The sequence below is a fragment of the Macaca thibetana genome, chromosome 7, assembly GCF_024542745.1.
Source record: "Macaca thibetana thibetana isolate TM-01 chromosome 7, ASM2454274v1, whole genome shotgun sequence".
Classification (NCBI taxonomy): domain Eukaryota; kingdom Metazoa; phylum Chordata; class Mammalia; order Primates; family Cercopithecidae; genus Macaca; species Macaca thibetana.
In genome coordinates this window covers 30,795,342-30,810,933 of record NC_065584.1, presented here as the reverse complement: position 1 = coordinate 30,810,933, position 15,592 = coordinate 30,795,342, and the positions used below count along the sequence as shown (strand labels likewise).

The following is a 15,592-nucleotide window of genomic DNA, read 5'->3' as shown; positions in this document are numbered from 1 at the left end:
CACCACCATCCTCCAAAAGACTCCTGCCCCAGCTCCTTTGTTCTCTCCTTTAGGAGTGGCACAACCATGTACTGAGCTATCCTGGCCCCCGCTTTTTTCTTCTCCTCTTTCTCTTTTATATCTGATTGATTCCCAAATCCAAGTGGTTTGACCTTCTTTGTATTTATTCAGTGGATCCACTTCCTCCAGCCATTCCTGACTAGTGTTGATTCTCCTCTGCCTGGATCCATTTTCCACACTGCAGCCAGAGCAATCTTTCACTGTGTGAATCATATCAGATCACTGCTGCCTAAAACCTTTTACTGCAAACTCCCACTGTCCTCAAAATGTAAGCCAAGCTCCTTGGATTAACTGTACAGTCAATTCACCTCCCACCCCTAAGTGCTTTCAGACCCACCTCTCAGTACCATGAAGGCTTACCTCACAAACCAGTAGTTCAAAAGCACAACAGTTTAATCAGAGGGTACAGCACATGCTGGTTATGTGGTTTCTGAAATACTAGCCCCACAACAAAATTGAAAAGATACAAATTCAGCTGATTTTCAACAATGGTGAAAAGACAATTAAATGGCAAAAGAATAGTCTTTCAATAAATGGCGATGGAACAATTGAACGTCCACATGTGAAACAAATGAATCTCAACCTATAACTTCACAACTTATACAAAAACTAACTCAAAATGGGTCACAGCAAAAGTTCTGGAAATAAATGGTGGCGATGGTTGCACAACATTGTGCATATACTTAATCTCACTGAATTGTACACTTTAAAATGTTAAATTTAATGGTTAAATGGCAAATTTTATCATGCATATTTCATTGCAATAAAAAAAATTAAATGGATCATAAACCTAAATGCAAAAGCCAAAACTATAAAACTTCTAGAACAAAACAGGAGAAAATCCGCATGACCGTGGGTTAGGCAAATAATTTTTAGATATGACACCAAAAATGTGATCCATAATAGAAAAAAAACTAATATTTGTATAATTTTGACAAAATTTGGCTTTATTAAAATTAGAACTTTTGCTCTGTGAAAGACATTGTTAAGAGAATGAGAAGACAAGCCACAGACTGAGAGAAAATATTTGCAAATCACATTTCTGACAAAAGACTTATTTCCAGAATATATCAAGAATTTGCCAAACTCAGCAATAAGAAAATAAATAACTCAACTTAAAATGAACAAAAGGGCCGGGCGCAGCGGCTCACGCCAGTAATCCCAGCACTTTAGGACGCCGAGGCGGGCAGATCACCTGAGGTCGGGAGTTCGAGATCAGCCTGATCAAGGCTGATTTAGTAGAGAAACCCCCATCTCTACTAAAAATACAAAATTAGCCAGGCGGGGTGGTGCATGCCTGTAATCCCAGCTACTCAGGAGGCTGAGGCAGGAGAATCACTTGAACCTGGGAGGCGGAGGTTGCGGTGAGCCAAGATCACGCCATTGCACTCCAGCCTGGGCAATAAGAGCGAAACTCCATCTCAAAATAAATAAATAAATAAATAAAAATTAAAATAAAATAAGCAAAAGATCTGGACAAAGGAGAAATATAAATGGCAAATAAGCATACAAAAGGATGCTCAACATCATTAATCATTGAGGAAATGCAAATTAAAACAACCATGAAATACCACTACACACTTACTAGAATGGAAGAACAAAACCAAAAACTGGAAATGGTAAATATTTGCAAGGATGTGGAGCAACTGATGCTGTCATACATTCTTGGTGGGAATTCAAAATGGGCATACATATTCGGGCGCGGTGGTTCACTCCTGTAATCCCAGCACTTTGGGAGGTTGAGGCAGGTGGATCACCTGAGGTCAGGGGTTCAAGACCAGCCTGGCCAAAATGGTGAAACCCTGTCTCTAATAAAAATACAAAAATTAGCCAGGCGTGGTGGCACATGCCTGTAATCCCAGCTACTCAGGAGGCTGAGGCAGGAGAACTCAAGACAGAAAAAAGCTCATGTTCACACAAACACCCGCACATGAATGTTTATAGCCATTTTATTCATAATCACCAAAAAAGAGGAAAATAAGAAGGTGTCTTTCAGCAGGTGAATGCATAAGCAAAATGTGGTACATCTCTGTAACAGACTATTACTCTACCATAAAAAAGAACTCTGCAGCAACGTGGATGACTCTTAAATGCATTTTGTTAAATGAAAGAAGCTAGTTCAAAAAACAACACATTGTATGGTTTCATTAATGTAACTTAGAAAAGGCAAAACTATTAGGATAGAAAAGAGAAGAGTAGTTGCCAGGAGATAGGAAGGGACGAGGGGTAAAAGAGGCAGCATGAGGGGCTGTTGAGGGTGATGGAACTCTTTTGAATGGGACTATGGTGGTGGATATATGACTTCCTGGATTTGTCAAAACATATAGAACTGTATACCACAAAGAATGAATTCTGCCATATATCAGCCATAATAAAATCAACCAGGATGTGTGAGGAAAGATGAAATGCAGACTCTGACAAATGAATCTAACTGTATTATACGTGAATTAAATAATCCACTGAAGGGGGTGAGAAGAAAGAGTTGACCTAAGTAACTGGGGAAAAATGTATTTTGACTGGATACCATAAGGGTAAGCAACCACAACCTTATATACTAACAGACACCATGCTCTAGTTAGTAAATTTGTTTCTAGGACTATGGCTTAGCAATTCTGAAACTAATTATGTATATATATTAGAGATGAACACATAAGCAGATATATGGTAGAAAACAAGAGGCAGGTTTATGGCCAGGAGAAAGAAATGACAAATACGAAAAAGGAGACGGCATGAATGAGTCACATAGTGCTGGACTGGGGATCGAGGCATAAGTATAGACTCATGGTTTTTGTTCAGTGTACATATATAGATGGACTGGTATGGAAATAAATATAAATGTGTGTTATGGGTTGGTTAGTTTACATACACACACATATATTTCCTAGCTCTGTTCACCAAAAAGTCCAGAAGTAGTGATACCCACATAGTGATGAGTGCACAACCTCCCAGATCTAGGTTTCCAAATACAATTCTCCTTGGAAAAATAATTTCTTCTTTTTTTTTTGGTTTTTTTGTTTTTTTTGTTTTTGAGACAGAGTCTCACTCTCGCCCAGGCTGGAGTGCAGTGGAGAGATCTCTGCTCGTTACAACCTTCGCCTCCCGGGTTCAAGTGATTCTTGTGTCTCAGCCTCCTGAGTAGCTGGGACTACAGGCGCATGCCACCACACCTAGCTAAGATAGGGTTTCACCATGTTGGCCAGGCTGGTCTCGAACTCCTGACTTCAGGTGATCCTCCCGCCTCAGCCTCCCAAAGTGCTGGGATTACAGGCATGCACCACTGCGCTTGCCCAGAAAAGTAATTTCTGTGACTCCAGAGAGTAAGGAAGTGCTAAAAAAAAGGGGGAGGAGGATGTCAAAAAAAGGAGGAGGAGTAAGGAAGTGCTCAAAAAAAGGAGGGCACAGGAACCCACCTGAATGAACTCCCAATGGCCAAAGTTGGAAATTGAACAGTAAAATAAATGATAGTATTGTATTGTAACCCAAGGAATAAAATAAACCTGAGTCCCTATAGATACAAACAACTGAATAAACAAGTGGTAGAGAGGGGCAACTCCTGTAGAAAAACTCCAGTCGATAAATGTAGAAGGATTGCGAATACAGAAAATCACCAGGAGAACACCATAGTTATTATTGAGGCATGATCCATTGATAGATGCTAATATTAGTGGGCAAAAATTTGAGCAGAAAGAGGACATTTGCAGAGTCTTAAAGTATCTAAGTCTGTATTCTGTATAAAAGGAAAAATAGCAACTTTACTGTAGCAAAAGCTGGCAGATACCTCCTTGACCAAGTGATCAATATAATACATCTTGACATCATGTACTGCTGACACACACCAAGAAGGGTACATCAACTATGTGGCACCCTTCCCAATAACCATGACAAAAACATCAGCCAGACAAAAACTGGGGACATTCTAAATATCTGACCAGTACTCCTTGAAAGTGTCAAGGTCATGAAAGACAAAAGAAAGACTAAGGAAATGTCACAGTTTGGAGGAGATCAACAGAGCCACAATAATGAATGTAATATGGCGTCCTGGCACCAAAAGAGGACATTAATGAGAAAACTAGTAAAATACAAATATAGTCTATAGTTTAATTAATAGCATTGTACTGATATTAACTTAGTTTTGATCATTTTTTATGGTTATATAGATGTTAACATAAAGTGAAGCTGAGTGAAGAATAAATGGGACCTCTCTGTTATGTTTGTAATTCTGTTATCTAAAATTATTTCAAAATAAAAAGATTAATTTAAAAAATGTGACTGGAGCCAGGCATGGTGGCTCACACCTATAACCCCAGCATTTTGGGAGGCCGAGGCGGGCATATCACCTGAGGTCGGGAATTCAAGACCAGCCTGACCAACATGGAGAAACCCCAACTCTGCTAAAAATACAAAATTAGCCGGATATGGTGGCACATGCCTGTAATCCCAGCTACTCAGGAGGCTGAGGCAGGAGAATCATTTGAACCCGGGAGGCAGAGGTTGCGGTGAGCCAAGATGATGCCATTGCACTCCTGCATGGGCAACAAAGCAAAAGTCCGTCTCAAAAAAAAATTTTTTTTTTTTTAGTGTGGCTGGGCATGGTGGCTCATGCCTGTAATCCTAGCACTTTGGAAGATCGAGGCTGGCGGATCACTTGAGGTTAAGAGTTTGAGACCAGCCTGGCCAATATGGTGAAACCCTGTCTCTACTAAAAATATGAAAAATTAGCCAGGCATGGTGGTGCGCACCTATAAATCCAGCTACTTGGGAGGCTGAGGCAGGAGAATTGCTTGAACCCAGGAGGCGGAGGTTGCAGTGAGCCGAGATCGTGCCACTGCACTCCAGCACGGGCAATAGACAGAGCACGACTCCATCTCAAAAAAAAAAAAAAAAAAAAAAAAAGATACCCTTGGTCGGCGCAGTGGCTCACGCCTATAATCCCAACATTTTGGGTGGCCGAGGTGGGTGGATCATTTGTGGTCAGGAGTTTGAGACCAGCCTGGCCAACATGGTGAAACTCCCATCTCTACTAAAAATACAAAATTAACTGGATGTGGTGGCTCATGCCTGTAGTCCCAGCTACTGGGGAGGCTGAGGCAGGAGAATCGCTTGAACCAGGGGGTGGAGGTTGCAGTGAGCTGAGATCGCTCCACTGCATTCCAGCCTGGGCGACAGAGCAAGATACCATCTAAAAAAAAAAGAAACCCCTTTAATAATACAGAAATTTTGAGAAAAAATAACAATAATCACAGAAATTTTGAAAAATAATAAGTTATAAAAAGAAGTTACAGGTATTACATTTCAGGGTTTTTAAAAGATACACATTTTTTAAAATTATGGTCCTTAAATGTTTTTATTTTTTCCAGAAATAACTATTATGCAAAGAATATTGCTGTCCACCATTCTAAAGAAAATCTCTGATGATGTCACTCCCCTGTTCAAAACTCTTCAATGTCTCCCTATTGCCTTTTAATTGCATTCGGATCTCTCCCTGAAGCTGCTCTGGCCCTGGTGGCCTCCCGTTCCGCTACTCCTCTTCACAGCCTGCACTCCTACCTGGAGATCTGCTGCCTTCCTTCATCCTGACCTCCTGGAAATGCCTTTTCCCCAGACTCTACTTGTCCAGAGCCCAAGAAAGCTCCCCAATGTGAAGAAGCCTCACCCTCCCTGAACTCCCAGCACATTTCCCCAAAGACCCTTCTCAGTTTCCCTGCTGCTGTTAGACCCAGGCTGATGGCGCCTCTGTCCAGTGGCTTAGTTGGAGCACCTACCTCTAGATTTTCTCACTCACCCTTCAGTACCTGAGACGAGATGGTGCCCTCCAAGTAGAGCACCGAGAACCCTAGACCAGGACACACATGCCCTCTGATCCCTCTTTCTCCCAGTTAATGCTTCCTTATCCTCTGCAATAGTGTGGGTCAGCCAGATGCCCTGAGGATCACTGGTGGACTCATGTCTACCTGATCATCCTAGGAACTGATCATCCCCCTGGCCTGTTTGGTATTTCTTTAGAAGGACCACATGAGATTGGGCCACCAGAATGGTGCTGACATGCTGACTTAGGGTGACTCAAATTGTTTATATGAGCAAGAACTCTGCCAAAAGTATTTGCCCAGGACCCTCACCCTGGTGTGGCCTTGTCAATTTCTATCATGCATTGCACATGCCTTAAAAGGGTCCTGTCTTCATCATGTCTGCATCCCTTCCCCATAGTCGTGCCTATTTTAGCGCCTGTGCATAATAGAGACTCAATAAGTATTTCTCAGCGTGAATGCTCGAAGGAATAAGTAACATCTCAGGCATACATATTTATTTTGATCCACGGTTCTAATCATGTTTTCCTTGCACAAATTTCTAGATCTTCCGCATTCTGAGTAGCAACAAAAAAAAAAAAAAAAAAAAGGAAAGAAAAAGGAATTTTCACATCCTCAAGCCCTCCAGTCACTGACCTGACCGTTGATGTCCTGAAAACTTATCAAGAAAGAACAAATGCGCCTCCAGATTCTCCTGACACCAAACTGCAACTGGACTTCAACTCCAACACACGTGAGAATGGCCGAGTGTGGGAATGCTGGTTGAACAGTCTCAACGTAGGCAGCCCCGTAGTTTGGATTTAACAATGCTTTGGCTGCAACAAACTATAGTGATAGGACATATGTTCATTGTGCTTTGCTTTTGATCTTCAGCTCCGAGGTTGAGATGCTCTCCCATGGGAAAAAGAAAAAAGGAAGAAGAGCTGGGCAGAAGGAAACCGACTTCACCCACCACTGAAATACTTCCTACCTGAAGCACAGCTCTCTTGCGAGAAGAACATGATGGCGGCTCTTCACAGTCCCCTAATTAAGGGGCTTGGGTTGGGTCCTGACTCAGAGGGAAATACAACACCACTGAGAGGCCCCCCGCACAGCACCTGAGCACTCACAGCCAAGCCTGGGCTTGGCCCCAGTGGACATATGAGAACAGGTGCCTGCCAGAAGGCGGGAGGCCTGCTGTTGCCAGGTCCACCATGTGAATCACAATGACTGCATGAGGTCACGGAATGTTGAAGATGAAATGAAAGTGGCTCCTGAGTCACAAAGTCACAGGGGGGTGGGCATCCTTTTGACAGGGGTCCCAGCAATAGAGCAGTCCCACTCTCCCGGATGAGCTGGAGAAGTAGCTACCTCTCCCAGACAGAGTTGGGGTCAAATTCATGCACATCCAATTTCCATCAAAGCCCACTCTTCCCAGGGCTTGCTGGGAGGGAAGGATAACTGCAGGCTCCCCTGGGATGCCCCCTCATGAGAGAAGTTCACAAAGTTTGAGACAGAGGCGAATGGACAGGTGTGCTTCTTAGGGAAGCAGTCAAGAGGTGGCAAGAAGTTGGCAGCTGCCCTCAAGAGGGTCCTGGCACCATGGACAATGACAAGCCTCTTCAGCCTGAGACAGAAGGTGAAAGGCATCCCATCTCTCACCACTCAGGCCCATCCCCGCTGCCTCAGTACAACACCTAGTGATCACAGGACCCTGAAGCCCACTTCTTTCCTCACCTGGGACCCTCTAGAAGTGGGATGATGTGTTATACTGACTTGGGTTCAGGGCTTGGCAAACAGGAAGAGTTGGCTACAGTGCTATGCTAGAATTATGTCATACTGGCTCCAGCCAGCTTTAATTTGTATTGTGTGGGCTGGTTGATACCATATTTATAGTTTGAAATCAGCCACATTGGGAATATTTACACCACATGAATTGGCTAACACTATAAATCAGGATATTTTTGGTGTTTTTTTTTCTTTCCTGGAGAATCAATTGTTAAATATTTACCAGCATCCTACTGGTTGTATGGAATTCTAAATTGTTTGACAAGGAAATTAAGACTTAGAAATTCATCACTTTTCTAAGGCACTCAGCAGTTTGGCAGCCAAGCTGCTGTCTGTCTTCTAACTACCAGGCTACTGCTACCTGCACTGTGTATCCCAGACAGGCTGGGAGATAAATGTTGGAACCTGGGTCTATGGACAAGGATTAAGAAAGAACATGGACTCATTAGGAACCCCACCATCCTAGAATCTGGGTGGTCAAAACTTGCGACCCCTGCCACAAACGCTCAGCCTACCCAATGAGTGGGTTGGCTAAATTCTGACACGTCATTCAGAGGCATAGTGTGGCTTCTTGAAACTACTGAGTCCTGCTGATGTCTGAGAATTGAGCTCTGGATTTTATGTGTGGCTTCCACAAGCCTATGGCTGATCCCAGGTCAATGGCCCAGAGGTGGTAAAACCACATCTAGCAAGTGTAGTGGACTGGTGTGAGGGAAGCTCTGTTCCCAGTAATATGATTAATTCATCACTATGAATTAATCATAGTAATTCATTTCAACCCAAGGGAGATTTTCAAGCCCCTCCTTTCCTGATCACAAATCAATGTTAGATTGGAAGGAAGAGAAGGTAAGTCAAATTCTTACCCATGCCTGGGTATCGGGACTGGCTGAGTTGAAACAAAGACTCTGTTAATGCAAACAACACCTTCACCCTCTCTCCTCCCAGTTTCCCCAAGAAGGGAAGCATCAAAAGGAACACTTGTGAAGCAAGGGGAGAATGACACTGGTTCCATCTGACAGGGCCAGCCTCAAACTTCCCAGGCCAAAGCTAACCCAGTCACCCTTCCTTCTCTTGCTCTCTGGAACTGCTCCTGGTCCATTTTATTTTCTATTTGACCTAAGTTGCCACCTGCCCTGGCCCGCCCTGCCCCTTATACTCCCTGGCACCATTTGTGCCTGACAATAAGGAAGCCTATGTATCGGGACCCAACCTTTCACCTGAAAGAGTGCCAGCACACCTCAAAACCCACCCAAACACATAAGAAGGGGAAAGTGTGAGCAAGGAGCTGATCTCCAAGGCAGGCCTCAGACAGGGAAGCGGGCAGGAGCAGCCAGTCTCCAGGGAGCAGAAGGGAGTTGGTTTCACAAGCCCCATGGACCCAGCAGTCAGAGGCAGCGCTAATGGGGAAGGCAGGTTTGTAGAGCGGACTTGCCCTGGCAGGGCTTGGCACCTTGAGGACCTGGGGCTCAGAGGAAGGGAGCAGAGACAGAGGGGTGGTAGCGGCAGGCTTTACTGGAGAGGCCAGCAGGTTTTATTCCTGGCATCAAGGAGATGAGTTTTTTTCTTCCAGATGAGACTGAAACTGAGCTAGTACCACAGAGCAGCGATAAAACGCTCTACTGTGAGGCCGAACCCCCACCAACTGTAGAAAAAGTGAAACCAGCCCGGGAGAATTCGGAAACAGACCTGGAGATTGAAGGTGAGCATGGGCATTTGGGGGCAGTCAGGGCAGCTTCTCCTCAGAAGCTGGAGAAATCTGGTTTCCAGGAGCTGTCATCTCACTCCAGAGTCTGCCCTGCGGACGGCCTGTGGAGGAAATGTGGCAGAAAGGCCTGTGCTCGATTTTGCCTGGAGTCCTCCTCCAGGCTGCCCGGGGACAGCAGCTTCAGCTTCCCACGCTTGTCACCTGCGTCAGGAGCAGTACCCTCACGTCAGCTTGTTAAAAACTGAATCAATACACAAACAGGGTTTTCTGATCTAAATATTTCCACATGGGCATCCTATGCAATCTTTGCAATAGTCCTAGAAGGTAGACATCATTGCCCACTTTTAACAGAAGAAGAACTGGGCCTTAAAGAGATCATAGGCATTGCCCAGGGACAATGGGAGTTTGCCCAGCATATTGGCTGATCCCGTGTTTGACTCACTCTGATGGTCCTGCCTTCTGTATTCCATATCCCAGGCCCCTGGAGTGTCTCTGTGGCCTATCTTGCATCCCAGTGACTTTCCCATACTCACCTTAGAGCTCTGGTTTCCCCTACTTTTCTTGATAAATCTAAGCATGCCTGCGTATGGGGACCGGCTGAGCTGAAACAAAGACTCTGTTAATGCAAACAACACCTCCACCCTCTCTCCTCCCAGTTTCCCCAAGAAGGGAAGCATCAAAAGAGAACACTTGTGAAGCAAGGGGAGAATGACACTGGTTCCATCTGACAGGGCCAGCCTCAAACTTCCCAGGCCAAGTCTAGTCCAGTCACCCTTCCTCTCCTGTGGCCTTGCAGCTGGCTGCTGGGCAGTGATTCACAGGCAGCAGAGATGGAGGAAGGCCAATTCTGCCAAATTAAACTGTGAAGTTCATCTGCATCAAGTCAGTTTATAATCCTCTCCACCATGGTCAACATACATCTTCACCCTTCCACGCAGACCTCCTCCCCACTGTCCCCCAGGCAGCTTGTTGCTCTTTTTCTGGCTTCTTGTCCACTTCAAGTCTGTTGCTAACGTAGCTTCCAACACCCAACTTCATTCACCTGGTTGGAGAAGGTAGCAAAGGACAACACTGGATGTTTGGCCAAAGGGTCCTCTTTCTATTTCATTCCCCCTACCTCTTCCCCTGACTGCAGCAAGTGCTAACACTGTCTCTAGCTGCCCATAAAACATAACAATAGGGAACACAGCTAGAAAGGGTCAGCATCAAACCCAGCAGAATTAGTCCCAGGGACAAAACTGGGGGTTACCTTCCCTGCTTTGGCCAACAGGAACCTCTAATGGCTGAATTTGGCACCAAAAACTCTGTCCTGAAGGGAAACTCGGGGCTCAGCAGCCCTGGCTCCTGGTGCCCCTGCTGTGGTTGCTGAGACACTGGGAATGAGCAGGGAGGGCACGGGAAATGGGCCAGCTGGGAGCAGTGCTGGCTGTGAGTCTAGAGAAGAGGGGGAGACGAGCCTGGTTTGCTCACATGCCATGAGCTGTTTTTCTCCACAACAGTGGTTCCCACCTGGAAGCAATTTTGCACCAAGGGGACATTGGGCAAACTAGGGGGTAGGCGGTTGCTACTGGCATCTTGTGGTTCCATGCCAGGGATCCTACTAAACACCCTACTATGTACAGGACAGCCCTCAGAACAGAATTATCCACCCCAAAATACCTGCAGTGCTGAGGTGGAGAAGTGCTGCTGTACAAGCATCCCAAAAAGAAGTCTGCTTTGTAGTTGTGCTTGCAAAATCAGCTTCCCTGTAAAGCACTTGTCCTTTTACCAACAAAGTTCCCATTGTCAGCCTTAGATTGTTTGGGCGGGGAGGGGGTTGGCCAAAGGCCCTGGGATCCAAAGGAAAAACAGATGCAGACATAGAGGCCAGCTGGCTCCAGGAAGCCCTGCCATAGGCTGGACTTGCCTAATGAGGACACAGCTGTGGGGCACCCAGAATCCAGGGAGGCCTGATGCCCAGTGACCACGGGCCAGGCTGGCCTAAAGCCTAAGGAATAAACGCCCCCAGGGGTTAGAATGGAAAGGTGCAGTCCCTACTTCTGCTAGCTGGTTTTAGCACTGACCAACTGTGTGTTATTTGAGGCTAGGTTTGTCGTCGATAAAGCAAGGATGACAGTCCTTTTTATAAGGAAAATGACATGCAAACTTTTGAAAGAAGAAAGACCATTCATATGCAAGCGTGCTTATTTCTCACTGATGTGGAGGTCTTTCCATATTCACTGGTTTGCCATTTTGAGAGGTCCACCCTGTCCTAGTTGGGCTTTTTAAATGTCGGTGCCTCTATTAGTCTTTGGTGAAGCTTTTTTCATGACTCACAACCTTGTGATAGTGGTGGTGAAATTAAAAGTGAAATGGAGACTCCATCAGCCATCAAAAGTCATCTGCTTTTAACCTTTCAGAGTTGTCCAAAGGTGGGCAAGAGGGCTTGGGCCTTCTATGTCCTTGACCAGTCACTGGATGTGGCCAACCTGGGCAGGTGGGGTGAAGCACACTGCTCACTTCTAGGAAAGCTTCTGGCCTAAAACCATGGACCTCATCTCCTACCCAAAGGAAAACATTCATCTGGGACTTTCTGGAGTTAGAGTCTCCCTCTCCCACCATGGACTGATGTCCCAGACAGGAGCTGGCTTCTTAGCACATACCCACAGGGAGAGATCCTCTGGCAGAGGACAGTCTAGGCATGAGTGAATGTGACCTGGGGCTAGAGGGGAGAGAAGGCAAAGGTGGAAGAGAAATCCTACTTCAGCCCATCTTTCTCTGCAGATAATGAGAAATTTTTCACCACTGGACAAAAGGAGCTGTACCTGGAGGCCTGCAAACTGGTGGGTGTAGTGCCTGTCTCATACTTCATTCGGAACATGGAGGAGTCCTACGTGAACCTCAACCACCACGGCCTGGGCCCCAGGGGTACCAAGGCTATTGCTATAGCCCTGGTGGTGAGCATGCTAGCAGGGGCTCATGAAACCTCGTGGAGGTGGAGGGTTGGCAGAGTGGTAGGCCCAAGATTCAGAGGGCCCCTCCTATGGAGCCTAAATAGGGACCTTTATGCCCACACTGCCCTGGGTTCTGCTTGGCTGCCAAATGATTTATTTAGCTCCTGGTAGGAGGCTGCTAGCAACCTGGGCCTTAGAAGTCTATGCTCCTTGCAGAGACTTTGGGGAGAAAAAAATAGACGTCTATATACTCTTTACTGTTCAGGAAGAAAAGGCACCAGCCCCTGGGGCCAGAAAAGTGACCAGGCCCAATGATCAATGTAAGAGCACCAACAAAATGCCAACCTGGGTCTCCATTCCAAAGCTCACCTGTGCTATAAATGGGTTTACTACTGACCCATTCCATTCAACGTCTGCCTTGTGCAACATTATAATTCATAAATACCGTGCTGTAGAATAGATCAAGTTTTCCCACAGAAACAGTGTTATCTCTCAGCTTGGTATAACCAAACAAGGACTTGACCTTGAGTTCAGCATGACTTTATATAATTATAACTGACTTACACACAAAACTGACTCCCATCACAGAAAAACAGAAAACCTAACAACTGCATGTCAGCACAACACTGTTTGTTCACTTAGAAAAGTAAACAGAAAATTCCATTATACAACAGCTCAGTAACACAGAGAGGTAGATGTGTCTTTAGAGGTGACATTTAAAATTGGTAATAGTTAAATTATCCATGTAAAGAATTAACAGAGAAAAATAAAGAGTACTTACAGGACCACCAGGTTCATATGCTCACTGTGCAATAAGGACCAATGCACTGAAACAGCAGAATTTGCAACAAAGAGTTTAATGATCACAGGGTGGCCAAGCAAGGAAATGAAGGGAACGCTTCCGTCCATTTCCCTAAGGAGTTCTGGTCTAGAGTTGTTTGTTTGAGACAGGTTTTCTCTATTACCCAGTCTGGAATGCAGTGGCATGATCATGGCTCACTGCAGCTTTGACCTCCTGAGCTTAAGTGATCCTCCTGCCTCAGCCTCTTGATTATCTAGGACCACAGGTGTTCACTACTGCACCCAGCTAATTTTTGTATTTTTAGTAGAGAAGGAGGCTTGCTGTGTTGCCCAGGCTGGTCTCAAACTCCTGGGTTCAGGCGATCCACCCACCTCAGCATCCTAAACTGCTGGGATTACAGGCATAAGCCACTGGACCTGGCCTGGCCAACAGTTTTTAAGGGGATCTTGGAGGACAAGGGACTGAAAAATTAGGGTCATTGATTGGTTGGGACAAGGGGGATGAAATCATCAGGAGGTAGCAGCTGCATGCTTTGGTGAGTCAGCTTCTCTTGGGGTCCTTCAGACCAGCTGATGTCAGTATAGTTTCACCAGCATCTCAGATAGAAAACTTAACATTTCACAATGCTTGCGATGTTATCTGTAGAGCAGTGAAAAGGAACTATGATCCTGTGACAGAGTCTATGTGATTCTAGGGCAACAGGCAGCAAACAACTCTGAGGAAGGGGTCAGAGAGCAGCTGACCTCATGACCAATGCTGTGTGTGCTGCAAGCTGGGCTGATTTCTGTTTCTCCCCTCCCGTCTTCCCTGATCAATTTTTTAAAGTTTATAGGGACAGTTTCAGGACTGAGAAAGAATTCTTTAAAAATATTATTTATAAAGGAGCTGAAAGAAGAAAAGGAGTCAGTAAATTCAATAGAGGATGAGTGACTGAGAGGAGAAGCTACAGAATGGTAGAGACAGCCAAAGACAAGCTGCAGGAAGACTGAGTAGGCCAAGTTCAATGATGCAGACATCTGAGAGACTGATGAATGAGGAAGGCAATTTTGTGGGTCCATATCTATTCAGTTATGAAATACATGATGAGCTCCAAAAAGCCTGGAAATACACTGTCATTGTTGGTTGCTAGAAGGTACAGTAGTCCACCCTTATCCACAGTTTCACTGTCTACAGTTTCAGTTGTTCTTACAGTACAATAAGATATTTTGAGAGAGAACAAGAGAGAGATATGCCACATACACATCACTTTTATTTTTTTTTGAGAGACAGTATCGCTCTGTCTCCCAGGCTGGAGTGCAGGGTCATGATCTGAGCTCACTGCAACTTCTACCTCCCAGGTTCAAGTGATTCTCTTGCCTCAGCCTCCTGAGTAGGTGGGATTACAGGTGCGCGCCACCACGCCTGGCTAATTTTTTGTATTTTTAGTAGAGACAGGGTTTCACTATGTTGACCAGGCTGGTCTTGAAATTTTGGCCTCAAGTGATCCTCCCCACTTGGCCTCCCAAAGTGCTGGGATTATAGGCATGAGCCACGGTGCCCTGGCAATATTACTTTTATGATACTATATTATAATAATTGTTCTATTTTATTATTAGTTATTGTTAACATCTTATTGTGCCTAATTTGTGAATTAAACTTTATCATGGGTAAGTATGTATAGGAAAAAAGCATAGTATATTTAGGATTTGGTACTATCTTTGGTTTCAGGCATTTACCAGCAGTCTTGATGTTTTCCCCCAAGGATGGGGTGGACTACTGTAATCATTGTTAGAATGTAAGTTCCTTGTACGATAAGAGGGATAAGCTTGTGTGCTGCTGTTCGTTTTGAGTGCCTAGCCCCCAGTTGGCATTGAACGGTGTATTCCTAGAATACATGGTCTTATTTTTCTTCACTTTCCCCAACACACTCATTCTTTCTGAAAGATATAACGGCATTTGCATTTAGCATATGCACTTTAAGAAGTGACAGGAAATGTGAGATTGCACTGTTTTCCGGGGATGGGAAGAAAGGGGCGGAGAAAGAACAAAGCCGTCTTGAGATTTGTCAGTGGTGGAAAGGCTGATTAATGAAGCGTTAGGAATGCACCATTACCTCAGGAGCTTCGGGGGAAAAACGTGGACCATATGACATCCTCTTGGGACTTGGACCACTTGTTTCTTAGTAACGGCAGTTTCTGTTTGGGAGGAGTTTCTTCTTCCCCCATTCTCTGTATCATTCATTTGACAAGTAATCATCGTGACATTCTGGTGGACTGAACTTCTATTTGCTCTTTGTACTGATTAACTTTTCACGTATTTGTGTTTCCCTGGCTTAGATTAGGAGCAGCCTAATAGCAGGGATAGTATTTCATCCTTGCGTGTATCCCTTGACGGCCCATTACCGTGCCCTTGTATGTGGGGGCAGCAGGTGGGGTGAGAATGGGAATGTTCTCTGTTAATCCTTGTTTCACCAGCAGTGAACACAGAGAGTGACAAATAGACACTGGCCTGTGTGGAATAAACGTGGATGGATTTGGGAACT

At 45.1% G+C, this 15,592-nt stretch overlaps 2 protein-coding genes across 16 annotated transcripts in view; one reads left to right on the top strand and one right to left on the bottom strand.

The window, feature by feature from the left end:
* Positions 1-15,592, bottom strand: part of ANGEL1 (angel homolog 1) — a 50,008-nt gene that overhangs the window by 30,859 nt on the left and 3,557 nt on the right. For 3 of the 7 annotated variants that reach the window (XM_050798708.1, XM_050798715.1, XM_050798716.1), the window contains exons 2-3: positions 9,318-9,437; positions 6,501-6,689 (exon numbers count right to left, since the gene is read on the bottom strand). The exons of 2 other annotated variants lie outside the window; for them this stretch is intronic. In XM_050798708.1, coding sequence (XP_050654665.1) covers positions 6,501-6,689; positions 9,318-9,344 — 216 coding nt within the window. In that variant the 5' untranslated portion in view covers positions 9,345-9,437. Of the gene's footprint in view, positions 1-6,500; positions 6,690-9,317; positions 9,438-15,592 lie in introns of those variants that run through there. 2 more of the 7 variants (XM_050798709.1, XM_050798712.1) reach the window with 2 other exon arrangements.
* Positions 6,965-15,592, top strand: part of LRRC74A (leucine rich repeat containing 74A) — a 45,148-nt gene continuing 36,520 nt past the window's right edge. For 2 of the 9 annotated variants that reach the window (XM_050798780.1, XM_050798778.1), the window contains exons 1-3: positions 6,967-7,482; positions 9,202-9,330; positions 12,100-12,272. In XM_050798780.1, coding sequence (XP_050654737.1) covers positions 7,446-7,482; positions 9,202-9,330; positions 12,100-12,272 — 339 coding nt within the window. In that variant the 5' untranslated portion in view covers positions 6,967-7,445. Of the gene's footprint in view, positions 7,483-9,201; positions 9,331-12,099; positions 12,273-15,592 lie in introns of all 9 variants that reach the window. The other 7 variants (XM_050798784.1, XM_050798782.1, XM_050798785.1 and 4 more) reach the window with 6 other exon arrangements.